Genomic DNA, 21,722 nt, shown 5'->3' on the forward strand with positions numbered 1-21,722 from the left:
AAAGGCATGTGTCTTTAAAGTGCTCTACTGAGCACTTTTTTTGTTAAGCAACATTTAAGTCAGGAAGTTTGAGTTCTTTTATTTATGTGTGGTCAGTCCCTGAAGGAGAGAACTCTGCTCCAACAAGAGTTTTGTCTGCAGCTGACAGCTCTAAAGGTTTGTGAGAGGAAGGCTTAATCAAAATAACCCCATGAACTTGGAGAAGAGGCTGCATCCCTCTCCTCAAGGCTGGAGATGATCCATTTGGCAAGCACCTGTGTGGCTGCACAGGTGACAGAAGGAAAATATTACCTGTATTTTGTAAGCAGGTAGACACAGGGAGAGCTGCAACATGCCAAGGCAGCTTGTCACACGTCAGACTAGTGAACAGAAGGTACAAAAACCTTCTCACATATCAGACAGTCACAGATTTCTGTCTCTTGCAAGAGAAGGACATGAAACTGCAGCTATCTGGGGAAACAGATGGAATCTAAAAGTTATGCTTTCATGTATTTTGTATCAATAGACCTGAGCTTGGTCTTCGGTAAATCTAGTCGTGTGTAAAATGTTTGCAATACTGCAAACGTGGGTCCTGAGATTCCAAACCACTATGGTGCTTTTTGAAAAGTACTTGGCATTTTGGTGGAAAACAACTGTCTCTGGATGCATAAAGAAGCTACAGCAAGATATCCCAAAGATTGTGCTCCCTGGACACATAACTTATCTAAGAAAAAATAGCTCTCAGAAGCAGACTCTGCAATACAACAAAACGGAGTTGGACATGAAAATATGCTAATATTTTCCTTACCTGAGATGTAGGAGACAATAAATCTGATTTTAGTTCCCTTAATGTCTGCAGTAAAGAGGCCACAGCTTCATCATTTGATGCAGACCAATCGTTAACCGTTCTGTTAGACAGAAAGACCTTTTCAGTATCAGGTTGATTTGGTAGAATGTTTACACACATTTAATTGCTTCTTCCCACTACATGACCTTTAAAGTTCTGAGGCTTTCCTGATGCAATATTTACCACACAAATTACTACAAATACACAGAGAAATGAGCAAGTTCTGTTAATTTTTAAAAATTAAAAGAGTTAACACCTCTCAGCCACAACCCACACAAGTTAAGAAGCAGGATGAAAAGCAAAGTGCTCTTTCATGAACTCACTTATCTAGAGTTTTATATATGAACTCGTTCAGGTGTGCAGCCACAAAGAGCAACTGCTGCCGTATCTTCTCCAGCTGTTGTTGCTGCTGTTGCAAGCGAGGTTTTTCAGTTTCTTTTGTCACAGGCTGTGTGGCACTTCCATCTTTGCTTGAGGTACACAGGAGTTCCTCCTGACAGTTTGGAGTTGGAGGATTTCTTTCTTTTTCTCTTTCTTTTAACACTGCCAGTATTTCCTGCAGTTCTTTAATTTTTTGTTCATCCCTTTGGTGTTGCCGTTCCAAGTTTTGCTGTTTGAACAGAGTAAGTAGTAGTTAACTGAATGTTATATAAGTGTCATCACACCTAATAAGCATATCCATCTGAGTATTCCTTAACTGCCAAACCACTTGGAGGGGAAGGCTTAGAGCACTGCTTTCCAGGGCCACCAGGAGGCCATTTAATGACACTGTCTCCACCCAAGGAGAAACCCAGGGTGAAATCAACACTGTCTCAAACCATGATTGGGATCCTAGCTCAAAATAAGGGTAATGACATAAAACTTAGTTAGGTTCCATCCTGCATTTAACCCATATTCATCCCCACCTGTGAACAACCAGCAATTCCCAGCACAGGCAGAAATTTAAAGATGAACTTCCCTCAACAATAAACCCAGACACAATCCTTTGAAAACTTTACATTTCAGAAAGGCAGGACAAGAGGTCATTGAATGCATTTTTCAGAATGCTTTAACAGAAAGAAATATTCCAATCCAAGAACATCATCCAGAGGGTAAAATCCCAGCGTGTGGCTATTTCAGTAAAAGGCACAGCATGCTCACCAGTCTCTCCTGATCTCTCTGCCAGTCCTTCTGTTTCTGTAGCTCTGTCTGTTGCTGCTGTTTTCGCTCTCTCTCCCTCTCCTCTCTCCTGTTGTTATCTTGCTCTTTAAGCAGCTTGAAGAGTGACTGCAGTTGTTCCCAGTCAACTTTCAGCTTGACCTCCCTCTCCCTCTGGGCCTCCAAGGAACGGATCACCTCTTGCTTTTGTGCCTGCAGAGACTCCAGGGTGGCTCGCAGTTTGTCACTGACCTCCCTCTCCTTCTGGGTTTCCTCACAGCACATCTGCACCTCAGCCTCCAGCTGCCTTTTGGACAAGATGGCCTTCTGGTGCATTTTCTCAATGACAGCAGCAAGCTCCATAGTTCGGGCCCTCTCCTCTTCCAGCTGGGCTTGGAGCTCTCGGACAAAGGCTTGCTCCAGCAGCGACTCCCTGTGCTGGCAGGAGGCGCCCTCCTTCACTCTCACACTCAGCTGCTCTGTCAGAACACGCTCATGATTCAAGGAATCCAGGAGCTCCGAGGAACGATTCTTCTCAGCATCCAGGTTTTTCTGGAGCTCCCTCAGCTTGGTGTGCTCCTGGGACAGCAAGGCCTCGCAGCGGGAGTGCTCGATCTGCAGCTCCTTGCGGAGGTTGTCTGCCACCGTTCTCTCGTGCTCCAAGGACACGAGCAGCTGGCAATTCTGCACCGACTGCACATCCAGGGCAGCCTGCAGCTCCTGGGCACAAGGGGAGAGAACACATTCACATCCCAGCACAAACACTCATTTGTGGCACTGGCTGCTAGTTAGCAATTCTCAACCTCCTGTTTTATCCGAAAAGATATTCAAGACTTAACTAGAGTAGTTCAGGTATTAAAAAGTTTAACTTAAAATTTTAAGTGTCAGAAAAATGCTCCTTAGCAATCTGGCACCAAGCAACAGACCTAAAAATTATCATGTTAATATATCTGCCAGTACATTATTTCTTGGAAATCACTACTTTTTACATCACTCAATCCCATTAATAAGTAACATCTGAAACAGCAATAACCCCATTGTTTCAAAAAGAAAAATCTAAGCAGCAAGAGTGGATGTAAAGCTTCAGGACTTGGCAGCCCATCTCTTCAAAGCACGGAGTAGAGACTGATAATAATCATGGAATGGTCTAGGTTGGAGAGGACATTAGAGCTCATCTCATTCCCACTTTCTTCCATGGGCAGGGACACCTTCCACTATCCCAGGCTGCTCCAAGTCCTATCCAGCCTGGCCTTGGATACTTCCAGGGATGGGGCAGCTGCAGCTACTGCGGGTAATCTGGATGCCAAGGCCTCACCACTCTCACAGGAAAGAATTTCTTCCTTACATCTAACCTAAATCTACCTCTTTCCCTTTAAAGTCCATCCCTAGGTCCATTCTGGGAACCAGCCTTGCTTCAGAAGGAAAGGCAGGGACTGAAGGGGCAGTTGTAAGGCACTGCAGACAGTCAGAGCTGGCACTGCTGTCCTAGTAGGGAGGTCCACACTGCCCCCCACCCAGCCAGCACCATTTGTTATCTCCTAGAAAGGCAGGGCAGATGCTAAATGGCAGAAGCTTTCCATAATGGGGCTTCAATAAAGATTTGTGAATGCCAGACTGATCTTTGGAACAGCTAACCAGGGGACAAAGCACTTTTCTCCTGGCCTTGGCTAATCTGTCCTCCTTGCAGGAGCAGGTTTCTGAGAAGGAGGAGGATGGTAGCAGCACGCAGCAGTAACAAATAGCCAAACAAAAATCACTCACAAACCTAAACACCTACCAGGAAGACAACAGGAGAAACCAGACTACAAGAAATAGTCAGAAATGAGTTTCCTTACTTCGGGAATTTAAGTAGCATTGTTTGGAGTTCTTTGAGAGAGTTTAGTTTGGGGGTTTAAGAAATGGTTTATGTTAAATCTTCTTCCTTTTCCATTTACTGTAGGCCTTTTACAAGCACTGAGTCATTGCTATTACAATTTTGGAGAGAAAGCTGTTCATTTGTTTTCTGTTCTATTTAGAAGGGAACAGGACGATTTTGGTTAACCTCCAAAAATACATATTCTATTGAAAAGGCTCCACTTACTCTCTGCCAAACCTATTTATCACTGGGTGGTTTTCTTTATAATCTCAGAGATCATACACTTCACACCCTCATGATAAGTTTGCTCTGGAATTAAGGGTGCAGTTACACAGCTGTAGAATCTGGCTGTCCCTATTCAGCAAGAGAAAAGGAAAAAGGAACAAACACTAAGATGTGGATAAAAACACCCAACATGGCATTCAACCTTGGTTTGTTTCTACACGTGCAATTAATGAAAGCAACTGAGAGCTTTGATTCTGTGAAAATTCAGAAAAGTGTTGTGCACATTCAGGAAAGGGATGGGGGTTTTAAGAGTTACTAAGCAAAAACCAGTGGAGGTTGAAGACGACTGCACAAATAACCTGCTAGTTAACGTCATGCCCCAGGGGAGCTGGGCGTTACCTCCATGGCCTTTGTCTTTTCATCCTCTGCTTTCCTCTGCTGACGCTGCTGTTCCTCAAACCAACCCCGCAGCTCAGACCCCTTCAGCTGCTCAGCCTGCAAGTCTTCAAGTGCAGCTGCCAAATCCTTTTCTTTTTTTTCCAATTCGACACTGCAAATTTCAAAATGACATTTCTGTGTGCAGAATGGAACATCCCTCACCAGCATCACAAGACATTTTGGGTTGGTTTCTCCGAGTTTCTTCCTATTGATTTGTTTCTTTATGGTGGCCTCTAGTCTTTCTAAAGAGGGTCAGTTTTCAAGTCACAGCTAGCTAGCATCTGAAAACATTTACCACCCTGCAAGCCAAGCTAGAATTGCTCAGTTTACTAACAGTTAGGAGATAGGTTATTTATCCTGGCAGAGCAAAGCTGCTGTCCTGCGAGATGAGAGCAAAATATTGGCATACACTAAGAAGGGAGTGGGAAAGGAACATACCCAAGATGACAGAATTTAGTAAAGAAAACACAACCCTTGAAAGTGAGAAATCCTAGTTTTCCTCTCTGTGTTTCCAAGTGCTAAGCCCTTTAAGAATCCAATTAGTATAAAGCTCTTTCAGACCTACTGATAAATCAAATAAATGCATAAATCTGCTTCTCACCGTAAATGATTTATTTCCCTCTGAAGCTCTTCCAGGGATTTCTGCAACCTTTCATTCTCTTGCTTACTTCCAGAAAGCTCTGATTTCAGAGATGCTTTTTCTTGATTCAGGAGATCACATGTTTCAGAGGATCTTTTCTGCTCCTCGGAGAGGGTGCTGTGCAAGTCACTTACAATAGATTTTTCCTGCTGAAGCTTATATTCCAATAATTCAACTAGGAAAATAAAACACTATAACAGTTATGTATATTACAGGGACCTTGACAATATGGTATCACTTACACTAATCCAAATTAGAAAAAAAAAATCAGCTGTATTCAAGTGTTCTTGTCTGAGGAATTAATCTCTTTTCAAACATGAGAGGAATCAGCAGAAAGATGCACAAACAATATGATTCTATCATTGTGATATTCTGTAATATCACTAATGGATTTTAAATCTCATTAAACAAACTTATCCACTTACATAAACATTTTATGACAGGAATCACTATATAAGAACCTGTTTTGCCAGCTCTGTTCAGGCTAGTGAGTTAAGGGAAACAACTCTCCCTAAATTTGGAGGTTCCTGTTTGATAAGTATTTTAAAATAATTTAATGTATCTATGTCTACAGTATTATGTAAATGAAATTAGCAATAAACTTCTGGATTTTCAGAAAACCTTCCTCTATTGGACTAGTGCATGTGCTATTAAATGGCTGAATCCTGAATAGGATGGAAAAACAAAATGAAGGAAAAAGCAGTGTTTTGCTTTGAAGAGAGATGTTTATTTTTGACCAAGGTCACTTGCACTTGATTATTACACAAAGGGAACCTGCTGTGAAAACCAAGGCTTGCTTATTTAGTCAGGAAGTGGTTTAGCAGTGGGCTTGGCAGTGTTTATGGTGGGACTCCACAGTGTTAAAGGTATCCAACCTTCATGATTCTGTGATTCTCTACCAGCAAACATATAGATAAACCATTCTCTGCAAACAAACAGGTTTTACTGTCCTTGCTGAGTTTTCTTCATGGATACACTATTTCAGCTCTATTGCTTTGGATTATTTTACAGTTCTTCTTTGCTTTTCATAGATTTGTCTTAACTACTGATATGAGAAAGAGCTGCTAATATCATGGGCTACCTGAGTGCATTCAATAAAACTGAGGAACTGTACAGCATCCAGTTCTTTGCAAAGCACCTTTTGTTGCCTTTTACCTTTGAGACAAAAAGGGACTGATGTAGAAAATGAAAAGATCTGACAAAGACAGTAAGAATTACCTTTCCTCCTGAGCTGGTGTTCCTGTTTGCTCCCATGATCTTGAGCCTTGGTAAGGGTTTCCTGGAGCTGCTGGAGCTTCTCCTGGTTCTGGAGATGTGTCATGCGGAGCTGAGCTCGGAGGTCCTGGATTTCTGAGAGCAGGCTGTTCCGGTCCGAGGAGAAGAGGTGCTCCACAACCATCTGCCTCTGCTCCTCCTGAAACAAACCAAGGCCTATTCAAACTACAAGGCTATTTCCATATCTTCTGCAAGGATAAATACAAAAGGAACTCTTGCAGTACAAGTTTTGTACTCAAATTACTAAGCTCATGCTTCACATTAATGCAAAATATTTATATGTAAAAAAGAAAAACCCCTCTTCTCTTGCCTTGTTGGGTTTATACATAACAATTACTATGACCTAGAAACTAAATATCATTGGCAAAAAGCCCCCAGATTCAGCATTAGTTCAATATATACCCTTTGCAAGAGAGATCTGTGAAGTTCTAGACAAATGGGAAGGGGGAAAGAATTCAACCAAGTATTTCCTGTTCACTGTCACAGTCTTTCTTGATAGCAGCTAGAACACTCAATAGGTTTTGTAACCTATTTATTTACCTATTTATTTAACCTATTAAGCCTAACCATGTACAAAATTTAAGAAAACTGCTACCACAACAGAAACTCTAAACGCTCTTGATCCCACGTCATCTGCACTAACACACAAGATTTAACAACAGAAGCAATAAAACTGAAAAAATTTAAAACTAAAAGAGAATAAACAAGCGTCTTATGAGCAGAACACTTGAAGAGCTTTTCATACTTGTTGTTTCATGATATATTCCAGCTTTTCCCCTAATGAACTTGCGTCACCAGATGCAGGATTGGAGAAGTGAGACTTCAAGTCAATTTGCAACACATTTCTCTCCTTCTCGAGCACACTCTGTACTGCTTGTAGAAGTTCTCCTCTCCAGTCAGCAGCAACACCTGAAGTTTCCTGTTAAAATACATGTTTTTTAAATCTCTCAACCTCTAGGCCAGTGTCTTTCATACCATAAGAGAATATCTGTTAATTTAAGCAATTTTAGAAGTGCTTGAAGAGTACTGCCCCTAACTCCTTAAACATATATATACACACACAAGCATCTCATAACATATTATATATAATATACATTTATATACATACACAAGCTGGTGCCCTGGCTTTAAAGGGTGTTCTAATGCCATACCTTGTCTCCTCTATCTGCCACCTTGCTGAGGTAATCCTTCAGTGACTGGATAGCTTCCAGCAGGGATAATCCCTCCTTCTGCAAGCCCTCCACTGCCACTTGGGCCTGAGGGACATTCTTCAGTTCCCTAAAACCAAAGGGATGCTCTGACAAAGCCAAGATTTTGCGGCTCTCCTCATACACCATCTTCAGCACAGTCTGAAAAGAAAGAAATAAAAGAGAAAGATAACATTAGGAAACAGGCATCAGCATCCTGGCAGTGTAAAAGTAGGATGCGGAAGTACCAGACAACAAAAATAAGGTATCTGTATCAACACATTAGATGCAATTAAGCATAAATTATTATTTATTTTAAAGGACTGTACTTAACTTTTTTTTTCTGAACCATTTAGCTAACTTTTCTGGGAGTAAATTAAATTCTATCAAGTCTGAAGCTATGTTACTAAACCTCAGTGATGCCAGAAAAATGAATTATGTATTTAGACAACCTTGGCTTAATTTAGCAAATTATGTACTGATATCAACTCCCAAAATAACCAGTTTTAATAATTTACATAGTGGAAATTGTTTCCTCTGACATTGTCAGGCCAAATAATGTATTTTAGGTAAATTCCCTGTTCATAAACTATTACATCATGCACAGATGTTTCCTGGCCTCTTTTCAAGGAAGGTCACTGGAGATTTAAATCCTTTTCTTACACACATCTCATCAGAAATATCCCAGCCTCCATGTGGAGCCGCTCCTCACTGCTACACACTTCAACAATGACAAGAGTACTTGTATTTAACTCTTGATATTCTTTCCTTGCACTTTTTATTTTAATTACTTTTGAACAAACTTGAGTTGCTTTTCTGTCACTGGAATCAAAATAGTGATTACTTCAATGATCAATGGAAACCTTCCGTAAATATTAACATCAAAAGCACAGAAAAGTGTTAAAACTAAACATTTAGTACTGGAAAATGCACTCAGATCATACAGCCAGTAAAGTCTACATTGATGCTCCAAAAAGAAAGAAAGAAACAAAGAAACAAAAAATCTGTTTCTTAAGGTAAAATAAAATTCACCTCTTCCATGAAGTCTCTGACACAGACTTTTTTTAGACACAGAATCACGGAATGGTTTTCAGTTGGAAAGTTTCAAGACCATATCTAGTCCAACTCTGCTGTGACAGGCATGGGGAACATCTTCTATTATTTCAGGTTGTACAAAGCCCCATCTAATCTCATTTTGAACGGATTCTGGAGATGGAGACCACCTCTCTGTGCCAGTGTCTCATGCCAAGAAATTTTGTACTTACGTCCAGTCCATTTCATGGTCTTACAGGGCAGTGAGGAGAGGCTGAAAGGTCAGTAGTTTCCAGGGTGCTTGTTATTAAGCTGTTTAAAATGGGTGCTATGTTTCCCTTTTCTCCAGTCACTGAGGACTTTATCTGCCTGCTGTGACTCTTCAAAAATGATGGAGAGTGGCTTGGCAATTGCAATTACAAAACCCCTCAGGACCCTGGGATTCATGTCTTTGGGTCCAATGGACTTAGCTGTGTCTGGGTTCCTCTGGTGGTCTTGAATCTGATCTCTTACAATAGGAGGGACTTCATTCCTCCAGTCCTTTCCTCATCTAATTTAAAACTTTCCTTCCAAGTTTGGCCAGCTTATTGGTGGAGACACTCTTTTCCCACTTGGAATTCCACAAGCTCCCAACATTTCTGGCTTCTCAAAGGTAAAAATGAAAACCTTCAGTACTGCAACAACTGCACAGCCAAGGACTCACCTCTATCCTGGTCCCCTTCCTCTGATTGGGAGCATAGAGAAAATCACCCATGGACCCAAACCTTGGAATTGTCCTGTTACAGTTCTGTTAGACCCTACACAGGTCTGTAGTGTCTAATATATATATATAAAATCTATAATCTGAAGGGGTCACTCAGCTTGGCAGCCTCAAGGACACCACAAATACAAGCTGCTGATAAGCAAGAAACTTCTCTAAAGAAATTGTCTAGATGGCAAGGGGGTGCTTCAGTGCCTCTCAGTAAGGAATCTCCAATCACTAACACCTGATGTACTTTTCTGGTAGCACTGGTTCTAATGCTGGCAGATGGCTTCATCAGCTTTGCATGTTTGGCTTTTCCTGGATCACATCAGTTATTCCATGTGTTCTTCCTTCTCCAACCCTAGAGCATCATGCCTCCTATGAAAGGCAGATGGATGGATGGGGAAAGGATCTTCCTTGTGACTTGAGCAGCAATAAAGGCCCAGTCTCCTTCACCGTGTGAGTTACCTGTGCCAGTTAGCTTGAGTGAGTTCGAATTCAGCCTTACTCTCCCCTTGCACAAGTCTTCTCCATTGTGCTGTGCAAGCTGAAGGAACTTGTGAAGCATATCAGGTTCACTTCCCAGGAAGGGTATGTCTTATATTTTCTTATTGCTTGAGAACTCACTGTAACCTACTGTATTCTCTCATAGATGAGAATTTCTCCCTTTCCACAGCTGGACTTTTGAAATGGCTGAGAACTTGCTCAGCAAACCAAAGAGTTCTAGGCATATACTTTCTTTAACTTTGCTTTCTGACTAGAGTGACACTCACTGCTCAGCCTTCTGTATATTCCTCATGTTGCTTGAACTGACCTATCCCTGCACACCTTGCAGTGGTGTTTCCCCAGCTCTCCATCACATCAGGATGACAAGAACAGGCAGAGGAGAATGATAACAGCCAGCTACAGCTGCTTCTGAAACGACTTTCTGTGAAGCCACCAAGGCAAGCCCATGAAGCAGAATAAGCAGTCCTTGTACCCCTCATTCTGAAAGAGCACCAGTGCTCTTCTAGGAAAACTAGTTCAATCCTAGCAAGTACAAGCTAATATCAGTAATGCTGTCACAAGAGATGCAAGGACAAGAACCATACTCAACTTGAAGTTTAAACCATTACAGAACAGGTTTTAGTGTAAATGCAGCAGCTATTTTACATTACCATTTCATTTTTGCTGTCCAGTTTTAATTTGCTGGTAGGCTCATATTAATAATGCATTACCTTCATCTGTGGTGAAAGTATTTCCTTTTCTTTCATTGATTCCATAATATCTGGAATCATTCCCCGGTACCGCAGATAAGCCATGACATTGGCATCTAGGTGATCTGATGTTTGTAGCTCCTGCTTTAGATTAGCTGCCAAATTTGAGCTGGTATCTGAAGAAAGAGACAACCCCCATCCCCACAAAGTGTTATAAATAAGGAAAGAACTTGAAACTAAAACAACCACTAGCAAAATAACCATGATTTCTTCTGCTTGTATGAATGCAGGGTCAGATCGAGTTGGTTGGTTGAGATCTCAACTAACTTAAGTTAAAAATCAGTAAGCTGTTGCCTTTAGAACCAGAGGAAGTGTTGTAGTTAAGTCAGGACTCATTTAAACCCCCTGCCTCTGTCCTGTATGTAGATGAAAAGCAGGCACAATATACATATATATACACACATTTCTAAACAAAGAACCACCTTACTAAGGCATAGCTTTCCCATACAAGACCCACAGTAAATAAAAACAGGAGAAAGAAGAAACGTGTTTATTCTCAAAGTTAACAAAAGCTAAAAGGAATCCACAAAATTCAACTTACTGCTGCCACATCCATCGCTCATCACGGACACTCTTGATCTTTCGTCATCTTGTAAATCAGAGGGGGTTAAAGTCAGATTATCAGCTTCTCTCATCTGCTGGAGAAGACATTTTTCATGTCACTTTGGTTTTCTGGATGTAGATGTTCTGCATTTATGACAATTTTGTTACTAGTGTGGATTTTAGCAAATGCCTACTCGATCCAAGAGTTAGAGATGGCAAATACCATGATTAATATGATTAATGCAACACTGGTGCTTTCTGACAGCCATTCCATCTCATTTTTCCCTCTTTTAACAGTCTTAAGAGACATGTACTTATATTTAATTACCCATCAAAGCAAGGCACAAAAATATACAGCCAAAGATAAATTCTCAAGTACAGATTCTATCTTCCTGTGAAATTACAGAACACAGACAATATATGTATATGTATAGAACATATGAAATACTGCCATTAAAAAGGAAAGCCTCTATTTTCCAGTTTTGGAAGAGTCTCTTCTAATATTCAACAAAAGATTGATGAAGAGGGAGTTGTTACAGTACACTGAGTACTGTGGTAGTAGAGGTTTTACAGGTTTAACTCAATTATTGACACATTAAGTGCTATCACAAATCTATCAGTTGTTTATCACAGTAAGAGAGGAACTAATAATTTGTATGTCCAGAACCCCACTGGACCTACTCCCAGCAGTGTGTAAGTTTCTACTACTTGGAGCCTGTGACCGCTCAATGATCCCAGGGGGACACGACTGAGCAATCTTGTTTAATAAGAATAAATCAGACATGAAGTATCACTTACCAGAAACTTCTTCTCCACATCATCATCATCAACAGAATATGTACTTTCAGAGAAAGCTGGAGATTTTCTATCTACCCCCACAGCTGCATCCCCACTGCCATCTTCATCCAGGTTAGAATATCCCAGTGATATCGAATTATCTCCTTGCAGAGATGACTTTGTGTGCACAATTTGAAAATCTGTGTTTTCAGCTTCTGAGAAGGGTGTCAAGTGAAGCACTGGCTGAAGTTCCATGCTTAGATCTTGCTTTCTCATGACCTCAGGCGAGCCCCATGAAGACATACTTGCAATTAAATTCTGGAAATCTTTCGGTGTCTCTTTGTCTATGTTCAAATTGTGTTTTGGTGAATCAGGAGTCTGATGAATTTCCAACATTTGCTGGCAATACTTCTTCAAATCTTGATCCCCTTCAGAGCTGCGGATCACGTCCAAGTCCTGGCACAAGGTGTTTTCTTGTGATTGCTCCATCTGTGTTTTTGGGTTTTTATTGTGAATTGTCAAGTCAAACATAACTTCATCTTTTTCCTATAATGATATAACACATAATTAATTGTTTAATGGAATTTGATTGGAGTATGAGTTTACAAACCGAGAAACATGCACTTAAAGACCCTTTAGAACTGATTGATTTTTCCTTCAATGGCTTTATCTAATTTTAAGATAAAATTACTCTTTTAAATCTGTGACTGAGTCTAAATGTACTATTTGAGAAGATATTTTAGTTGATTTTAAACCTGTCAACATGGAAATTTCATTTCATCCTCCATACCTCTTAGTTTGTCCAATACAGTGAATAATTATCCCTATCATTTCAGACCATCGCCTTTAATCCTTTTGTGTTAATCATCCCTCTTAAGCATCTGTTTTCAGCCTAGTGCTAGCTGCCAGGACTTAACTCATTTTGCTACTCCTCCAGCTTTTATTTTAATTCATTTCCTAATTTTCACATTGTTTCCACTTTGGAACCCAAGCATAACTGTAGGAAGGGTTCTATACTCCCTTCAGAATGGTGTATTAAACTTTTGCTAATACTAGGATGAACTAGATCCATAGAAAAAAATCTATTGTAATGAATGCTTGAAGACATGGTAGTGTATTTACTTTGATTTATTCTCCAATTTTGATAATTATCCCTCCTCAGCCTACTTAAAAACTTCTAGCACTTCAACATGGAAATACATGTACTGACATAAACCCATCAACTTAAACCTTTCAGAATCTGAGTTTCTGCTTGAAAAGTGATTTTTAAATCATTTAACTACCCCCAGCATGTCAGCATTCCCTGACATCCTTCAAAATGTTACTAGTTCTCTCTTCACTGGATCCTAAATTACTTCTGTTTTTTAAACAGGGACCTGACAATCCCTACCTGTATAAACATGGTTCAGTAGGCACTGGACTGAAAGTCTGCTGCCTTGTACAGACACATTTTATGGTCTGAAGTGCATCAATCTGCATTTAACACTTTTCCCACCTATTCCCTTTTCCTGAGGTATTTCTGGGGTGGACCCTTAATGTACAGTGTCACTCAGGCTCTGATGGCATTGCTCCAAAATTGAACTTCAGGCAAATAAAAACGTAAACACCAGGAATGATCACATGTTTTACAGAGCTACACTCCTCGTTTCGCCTTTAAAAATAAACATGTCATTATACATAACGATTATCCTATTATTTCTTTAAATAAGTCATCTACCTTGGATGATTATTATAACATACTGCCAAGCAAGGCCCTGAAAATCCACATAAGCCTGACACTGAATGTTTTTTCCTTTCCTGTATAACCAAACTCTTCATATAAGCCCTCTTAACTGGCACTTATCACCTCTGTAAGCCAGCCTTTAAAGACAGTGACTTCGTGTACGACAGATTTCTACAGCTCTCTGAAAAAAGGGTCACCTGGGTCCTACTGCTTTCTAAAATTGAGTGATTTAATAAGATTTTAAGAAGCTTAGGTTACTTGGAGGAAATGGTTCTAGAAAAGATTCAGAATAATTACAAGAAAGAGTCACAGTAAATACAAATTTCTGAAAAGAAAAGGAAACACGATGAAGTGTTTTCAAGTAGTTTTCCAATACAGCCATGAAGAATGGCAAATAGTCTTGGAAGCTCATGGTGGGTTCATTGCTTGACTTGCAGATGCCCACCCTCTCACTCTACATACTCAATAGATCAGGAGGGAAAAAAAATAGCTGTGAAGAGCTCACAGGTGGAAAGAAAGGATCTCACCTACTAAGTAATCTCATAGGTAAAACAGAGTAAAATGGGGAAAACGTATTTAATCTATTAATCTAGAAATAGATTATTTAAAAAAAAATCTCCCCAACAAATAGTATTATTAAAAATCAAATCATGTACCAGTTGAGCCGTAGGGGAAGCCAGTGCTCCAGATGACTGATCAATATTTGCTTCTAATTCCTGCATTCCATTTTTAAGGGCTACATCTTTTCTTTTGCTCTGGCAGAATGGCTTGAGAAATTTAGTCTCTTCATGGCCTACTTGCCCTGCCAGCTTGCAGGACTCCAGCTGTGAAAGAATTTCAGCTCTTTCCAGCCGTAAGGCTTTGAGCTCTTTCATGTGGGCCTTGATTTCACCTTTCAGTTTTGCAGTGCTCCCTTGCAGTTCCTTGATTTCTCTCAGATAAGCTACTTCTTTCTGATTCAGGGCTTGCACCTGGAAATCAAGTCTAGAAACTTCCAATTGAAGACTGTAAACATCTTGGGCTTGACTTGTACCTCTCTTTTCCAACTCTGTTTGGAGCTCTGCTACCTTTTCTGTTAAGTACTGCAGCTCAGTTGTGTCAGCTTCCCTTTGATCTGCCATTGTCTTAATTTGCATCTCTTTCTCTAGAATATTTGCTTCCCTTTCTTTCACCTTATCTTGAAGTTCTTGAACCTGAGATGAAATCATCTTTGTCTCAGCCTCTCTCTGAGACAAACGAGTTTGGGAAACGTTGTATTCTTCCTGAAGTGCCTGGTGCTGGATTCTCAGGGAGGTGAGCTCTGCAACAGACTGCTCTGATGACTCTCGCAACTGCTGGCATTTTTTCTCCAAAACTTCCACTTCTGTTTTGAGCTGCAATTCTTTTTTTTCCAGTTGCTGCTGCAGAGCTTCTTTAGAAGCTGAGACAAGCTCCAGTTCCTCCTGAAGTTCTCTCACTTTGGAGAGTACTGATGCATTTCTTCTGTTTGGATCAGCATCACCTTGACAATCTACCAGTCCCTTCTTCAACTCATTCTGAAGGTTTTCCACTGACTTGTCCAATGAAACATCATAGAAATAAACTTGGCTGTCACTGTCTTCATGACATACTGGCCCAAATTGTGCCAGCTCTTTTTGAAGCTTCTCAATTACCCCGTGGAGTTGCTCCACCTCTTCATCCTTGTCCTTACGCAGCCTCTCCTGGTCAAGGCGAAGGTGCTCCACCAGTGATCTGAGTTCTTCAGTTTCAGGTTTTTGGTCTTCTGCAACCTAAGCAGAAGGATAGGGACTGAATATTACTTTATATAGGCAATTATTATTGCACACAAAGTTTACATTTTATTTCTGAGTCATACAGGCATTAAATCACACGTTTAACAGCAGGAAGAACCACACATTTCAGCTGGTAACTTCTCAAAATAATCTCTACTTTCCTAAGAGAATTATCAGCCAGATTTTATTCTCAATAAGAATATGCATACCTTTTAAAACTAATTAATTAAAAATTAATTACAATATGCAAAGAACATATTGTAAGCACTCTTACTTTGTTCTCCAGAGCATTCTGCAGCTCATGCTGAAGTCTCTTGATCTGCTCATTCAAGTGATCGATTTCTTGATTCTTTTCTTTGAGCAGTGCTTGTGGGAATGACAAAGCTGAGGAATCACTAACACCCAGGTCCTGGCTTTGCTTCACATGAAGTTTTGTTAGATCCTCCTGACCAGAAAAAGGAAAAATCTCATTAGAAAGGATTGACTTTCTCTCCCAACCTAATGGCAGAGAAAAACTAGGGGCTTTATTTAAATATTCTCCTCTTCACTGTAATGGTGAAGAGCTTGGGAACACAACTACCGTTTCTTTGGGTTTGCACCACTCTATTAGACTGCTCCAACTCAGAAAATAACCTCAGCTTTTGATTTAAATCAAACCACTGTAGAAGATAAAACTACAAACATGAATCTAGAATACTGGGAGGCTTTAATTCTATGATTACAAGACTAAAGCTGGCTAAGGTAATTCAACATTCTGATAGTAAGAGAAACAACCTAGCCATCTGTTTACATCATGAGATGAAGATCTCAACATTCAAGAAAGCAAGTCTCTGACATTTTAGGCAGTGCACTAAAGCTAGAGGAACCTACCTGCAAGTGTGCATTCTCTGTCTGAAGCTGGATGATGTTGGAAGTACTTAAGTTTTTTTGTATTTCTAACTGCAAGTTCAGCTGCAATATCTCCTCATCTTTCTTACTCAAGTTATCTTTATATTGTTCTACTTGATCTAGCAAGCTTTCAATCTAAAAAAAAAAAAAAAAAAAAAAGTGCAGAATTGTTTCAATTAAGTCCTCTAAGATAAAACTTAGTTCATCATATTACTTAATGACAAGAAGTAACTTCAGCAAATTCAATGATTTAAACTCTAATCAACCTGCATTAATAAAACACCTGAGACATAAAAAGAGTGAGAAGTTTGTGTTCCAGCTCCTCATCTGCAAAACCAAAGTACTCCAAAGGGGGGGTTTCTGTTTTTAAAAAAAATCTACCTGCTCACAAAAGAGCCAATTATCTGTATTGTAAGGCTTGACTGGTGTCATTTGATGTAACAATATGAGACATATTAGCATTTGATGTGCAACAATGACAAGCAGTCAGTATAAACACCATTCTTCTCCTCCCAGAAGCCAGCAATGAGCCTTGCAGTGCCAATCCCAATAACACAGACAACGAGATGACTCAATAATCACACTTTTCTCTGCAGTGTGATGTTGCCATCCACTGTTTTTACCATCTCTTGCCTTAATGAGTAGCAAGGTATAGTGGCTTTGGGAATTATGATTGTTGAAATCAGACTTGATAAGAGAAATTGAAATTCCATCTCTCAGAAATTAACTTTATTCTCTTGTACCGCTCTTGAAAGAATGGTGTACAATTGACTGAAGGATCACTCCTGTTTTTCTTCTTTACACATCCTTAACTGGACTATGATCCTATATCACAGATATTCTAACAATTAGGTAATAGCAATATAAACATTCAGAGGGGTTGTGTAGGCATTTATACAAGTAAATCCAACAGCAGTTCCAGATATTGTGAGCAATTTCTCTGTGTTTCTTCTTAGCTTGACACAAAAACTCACCACAAACATTCTCTCAAAACACGTTAAATTACACCATTGTGGGTAACTGTCCTATCTGGTCTGAAAAGAATTCTCTCACTCTCAAACAAAAACTTATCTACCTGCTTCAACTTTGGAAGGAAAGGGAAATCAGTTTACAACTGATAAAGTCACATGAAACATCACAGGACGGTTTCCAGCAGGGAGGGAGATGGAGAAAAAAGGCAAGAAAAAGGAAGGTTAGTTGAGGCCAAAGCAACTCAGAGTCTGCAGAACTCTCCCAAAGCTCTCACCTCTCTCTCCTTGGCCTGAAGTGCTTCCTGCTCTGCCTGTAGCTGCTCCTTCAGCACCGGGGCAGAGCTGCCATCCACTGGCACTCGGTGCCTTGCTTCATCCAGTTTAGACTGCAGGGCAGAGATCTGGATCAGGTTATTGTACTGCTGTTGTTGCAATGCCTCTTTGTCCTGAAAAATGATTTTTAAAAAAAAAAAAAAGTTAGAATTAACCACTGTCAATATACAAACTTACTTAACCAGAACAATCCTGCTGAAACACTTCATCGACCCTGACACTCCCAGTACAAGAAAAAAAATACATAATCTCAGTGGCCTATAAAGAAATAGGTATTCAAAACAACTGAGTGCTTTTAGCTCATTTTTTACCCCTTTAGTTTTTGTAATCCAAGTTCAACAACTCCTGAAAATTTAGCATTCAGTGATAAATTATACTTTCTCAGTTACACAGTATTTTATACATTTAAGAACATAACATCTTGTCCTTGTAGCCATTTCCAAATTTATTATGATGCTATATATGTGCCAAACTAAATGTGATAGATGGACACAATTTAAGAAATGAAGAGTTCTGGGTAGATCAAAACCTACTCACAAATACATTAAGTTTAGTCAGAACATGATAAAGCAGCACTAAGTTAGTCCGACCTGTGATCTGCCAAGCTACCATAGCTTATTTTATTTTAAAAATCCTGGTTTTTGGTCCTCCTCCCCTCACAGTCCTTCTCAGGAGCTGGGTCAGTCCAAGGAAGAAAGGTTCACTTGGGAATTGTCCAAACAATAAGCACGCATATCTGTACTTAATAAAATAAAGGAAAGCTTGGCAAGAAACCTAAGGCAATAATTGCCTCTGCTATTCAACACTTACTCTGCCCATAGTTGAATGCACATATCTTTAAGGTTATCTTTAGGTTATTTTAGACTCATCATATGATTTGTAGAAAAAAACCTATAAATTTAACCATCTTTTCTCTAGTTCAAGAGATCTAAGAGCACATGGCTAACATCTTCTGACTGTAAACTGAAAGTAGTAGCAATTGAAAAAAATAAAATGCAAAGTTAATGTTGTAGCACAGTATCAAAAGATAAGAGAAAACCAGAAATTTTTCTTGCCCTTGCAGGAAACCTGTAATACCAACCAGGTTCTCTGGCAGCCCCTCAGGAAAGAACACACATAAAAACAAACCCCAAGCAACAGGAGAGCATTTTCTTTTGTTTTTAATCAACTAAAACTGTTACCCAAACCACACTGATCACTCACCAAAACCCTTCAGCTCCAGTGTCCCTGCCTTTCCTGCACAGCAAAGCTGCAAGTGTGCAGTGTCAGTACAGCTCTGCACACAAGAGTTCAGTTCCTCCTGGCATTCTCCAGTTGCCATCTCTCCCGAGGTTGCTACAGAGACCCAGCAAAATCAAGTGGCAAAGCAGGCAAAAATCAGGGCTTTATATAATGCAGCTTCATGCTAAAACTTTCTGGGTGGTCATTCACATGTGGTCTAACATGGTGTCTTCTTCCATGAATCCCAAAATCCACAGGAGAGCAAACTCCATAAGTTAGCCTCACTTTTTAGATCTCAAGCAAAGGGGTGAACGATCCTCCTAACACAACCCTATCCAGGTACTTCAGTGTTATATATCAGCAACTTGAACCACTGAAAGGAACTGGAGCAGGATGGAACAAACATCTACTCCATGCACATCAGCACGGCAAAGGATTCTGTTAGCTGTGACTTTGCTCAGTATTCCTCACAAACTGTTCTGTATTCAAGACATTCTATTTCCAGACCTATTTCTTATTTCTCCATCACCTGCAACACATGCATTTTTCCTATGCTGGAATTTGTGGAACAATAAAACTCTGCAATTACCATTCATATCAAGTGTACTTTTAGAGAAAAATGGCATGGCAGGTAATAATTCCTAGAGCACCACTGGAACTTATTTATTACACAAAATCACTTTAAGACAGAAAACATTACAATGCTTTCAGGTGGCAAATTGAATAGTACAACCTTGTTTAGATTGGATGAATTAGTTTCTGAGGAAAAAAACAGAAAAACCAAACCAAGAGTGTCTGAGTTTGGTTTATTTAAGATATTTACAAAACACCAGTTGATGGGGACATTTACACAACCAAAAGAATATTCTGAATGCACATGGATAGAGAAAGTCTGTTTAACAGCAAGCCAAGATTCCAGAGAAAAGAGCAGCTTGCCAACAGCAAACAGCACCACAGTCTCCATCCACTCCAAGGCAAACAGAAAGTCAATGGGCATGGCTTTTGTATGATTGGATAAAACCACAGAAAAAAATTAAGCTTGGAAAGGTCTTTAGAGTTCTCTGACTTGAAGCACAACCAAGTTGGCTCTGCTCAGGCAACTCTCTTGTACTGCTCTTGAAAGAATGGTGCATAATTGACTGAAGGATCACTCCTGTTTTTCTTCTTTACACATCCTTAACTGGACTATGTTTCTATATCACAGATATTCTAATAATTAAGTAATAATATAAACATCCAGAGGGGTTGTGTAGGCATTTATACATGTAAATCTAATAAGACTTCGAGATATTGTGAGCAACTTCTCTGTGTTTCTTTTTAGCTTGACACAAAAACTCACCACAGAACACCTTAAATTACACCATTATGGGTAACTGCTCTTTCTGGTCTGAAAAGAATTAAGAATCTCTCATTCTCAAACAAATCTTACCTAGCTAAATCAACTTTGGAAGGAAAGGAAAATCAGTTTACAACTGATATTGATCAGTCTCAAAGTTATGTGTATCTCTCAGTCAGAGACATGACTGCCATTCTGAGCTTCCTCTGAGGAGTGGCTGCCATCAGTGTGACCTTCTCCTCCTCCTGTTTAATTGCAATTTCCCTTGTTTATACTCATATCTTCTCATCCTTTTATTTGCACCTTCTAGTCTGACTCCACCTTCTTATAACCTCTTCTTACAAGACTGCAGGCAACAAGATCTCCACAAAGCTTCCAACAACACTCAACCAAGGAAAATTATCGGGAGGACACTGAACATTTAGTTTCAGGTGGTAGAAAACGTTCCTCAGATGTTTGGTAACTTTTGCTAAATGGATTGTAATTTTCAACTCTAGGCTGTGATTAACTCTGTAGTAGTAAAGTTTTGGACTATGGCAAACAGATCTGCCTTCAAAGACACAGAGCACAAAGGGGTACAGATGAAGATAATTTGATTTTAAGCACAGTCCTTATTGAAGACCCTCAATGTTTGATATTCAGTAACACCACCTCCTCAGAAACTTCTAGACAAGCACAAGAGCAGCTCTGAAGCGGCAAACATGACAACTGCCAAAAGCAGCCTCCATACTAGGACTCTGAGTAAGTCTTATTTAAGTCTTATAAATAATATCTAAGTACATACTACTCAAAAGTAGTATATAAGTTTTTATAATGGACTTAGAGTTTTTAGAACCAGAGACTATTTAAAACTGTGATGTGTGCCATTAATACAGCAGTTTGATTCACCACTGGGTGCCAGAGTTGCAAAAACTACTGACAACCTCCATCAAGCCACTGTCACATAATGCCAACCTCATTTAAAGGGATTTAATCCATTTAAGGATTTAAAAATTACCTGTTTCAGTTCAGTTTCCACTTTCTTCATTTTCTGCAGCTGTTGTTCCAAGCTGTGTACTGTCTTTGAGACCTCAGCACCACTGAGCTTCAGCTCTTGGATCTGTGCCACCAGTTTTTCTATCTCTTCATCACGAGCTGCAATTTCTTGGTGTTTTCTCTCCTTTTCTAGTAACAGTTTATTGTAATCATCCATCTTCTCTTTTATTTCTGCTTGCAAAGATTCTACCTACACAGAAATCACAGTATACAGATATTCAGGCTATATGAACAAATTTCCTGCCAGTGGAAAGCAAGAATAATTTCACATTAAAGCAGGTTTTACTACAGAGATTAAAGTGGTGCTAAAATCCCAGTTGCAGATAAAACTGAATATGCATAGAAAGTATGAAGAAGTTAGCTTTCTGAAATCTTGTTTTCCAAATGCAGCAGCTCTTAGATACACATTTGATTACTCTCTCAACATCTGCAGTACTCTCTTGAAGTACCAGATGAAGGTGTGCTCTCAAAGGAGCCTTTTGGTGATGGGGTTAGGTGGTTATGAGATTA

At 39.7% G+C, this 21,722-nt stretch overlaps 1 protein-coding gene across 8 annotated transcripts in view; it reads right to left on the bottom strand.

The window, feature by feature from the left end:
• PCNT (pericentrin) overlaps positions 1 to 21,722 on the bottom strand; it is a 70,950-nt gene that overhangs the window by 6,574 nt on the left and 42,654 nt on the right. For 7 of the 8 annotated variants that reach the window (XM_066322484.1, XM_066322483.1, XM_066322485.1 and 4 more), the window contains 16 exons: positions 21,175 to 21,402; positions 17,563 to 17,733; positions 16,299 to 16,451; positions 15,703 to 15,873; positions 14,313 to 15,425; positions 11,955 to 12,479; positions 11,155 to 11,251; positions 10,575 to 10,729; positions 7,548 to 7,745; positions 7,142 to 7,315; positions 6,340 to 6,535; positions 5,083 to 5,296; positions 4,443 to 4,593; positions 1,967 to 2,683; positions 1,150 to 1,436; positions 788 to 887 (listed from right to left, as the gene is read on the bottom strand). In XM_066322484.1, the coding sequence (XP_066178581.1) occupies positions 788 to 887; positions 1,150 to 1,436; positions 1,967 to 2,683; positions 4,443 to 4,593; positions 5,083 to 5,296; positions 6,340 to 6,535; positions 7,142 to 7,315; positions 7,548 to 7,745; positions 10,575 to 10,729; positions 11,155 to 11,251; positions 11,955 to 12,479; positions 14,313 to 15,425; positions 15,703 to 15,873; positions 16,299 to 16,451; positions 17,563 to 17,733; positions 21,175 to 21,402 (4,650 nt within the window). The remainder of the gene's footprint in view (positions 1 to 787; positions 888 to 1,149; positions 1,437 to 1,966; positions 2,684 to 4,442; positions 4,594 to 5,082; positions 5,297 to 6,339; positions 6,536 to 7,141; positions 7,316 to 7,547; positions 7,746 to 10,574; positions 10,730 to 11,154; positions 11,252 to 11,954; positions 12,480 to 14,312; positions 15,426 to 15,702; positions 15,874 to 16,298; positions 16,452 to 17,562; positions 17,734 to 21,174; positions 21,403 to 21,722) is intronic. The other variant, XM_066322482.1, reaches the window with a different exon arrangement.

This window comes from Sylvia atricapilla, chromosome 7 (genome assembly GCF_009819655.1).
Source record: "Sylvia atricapilla isolate bSylAtr1 chromosome 7, bSylAtr1.pri, whole genome shotgun sequence".
Lineage (NCBI taxonomy): Eukaryota > Metazoa > Chordata > Aves > Passeriformes > Sylviidae > Sylvia > Sylvia atricapilla.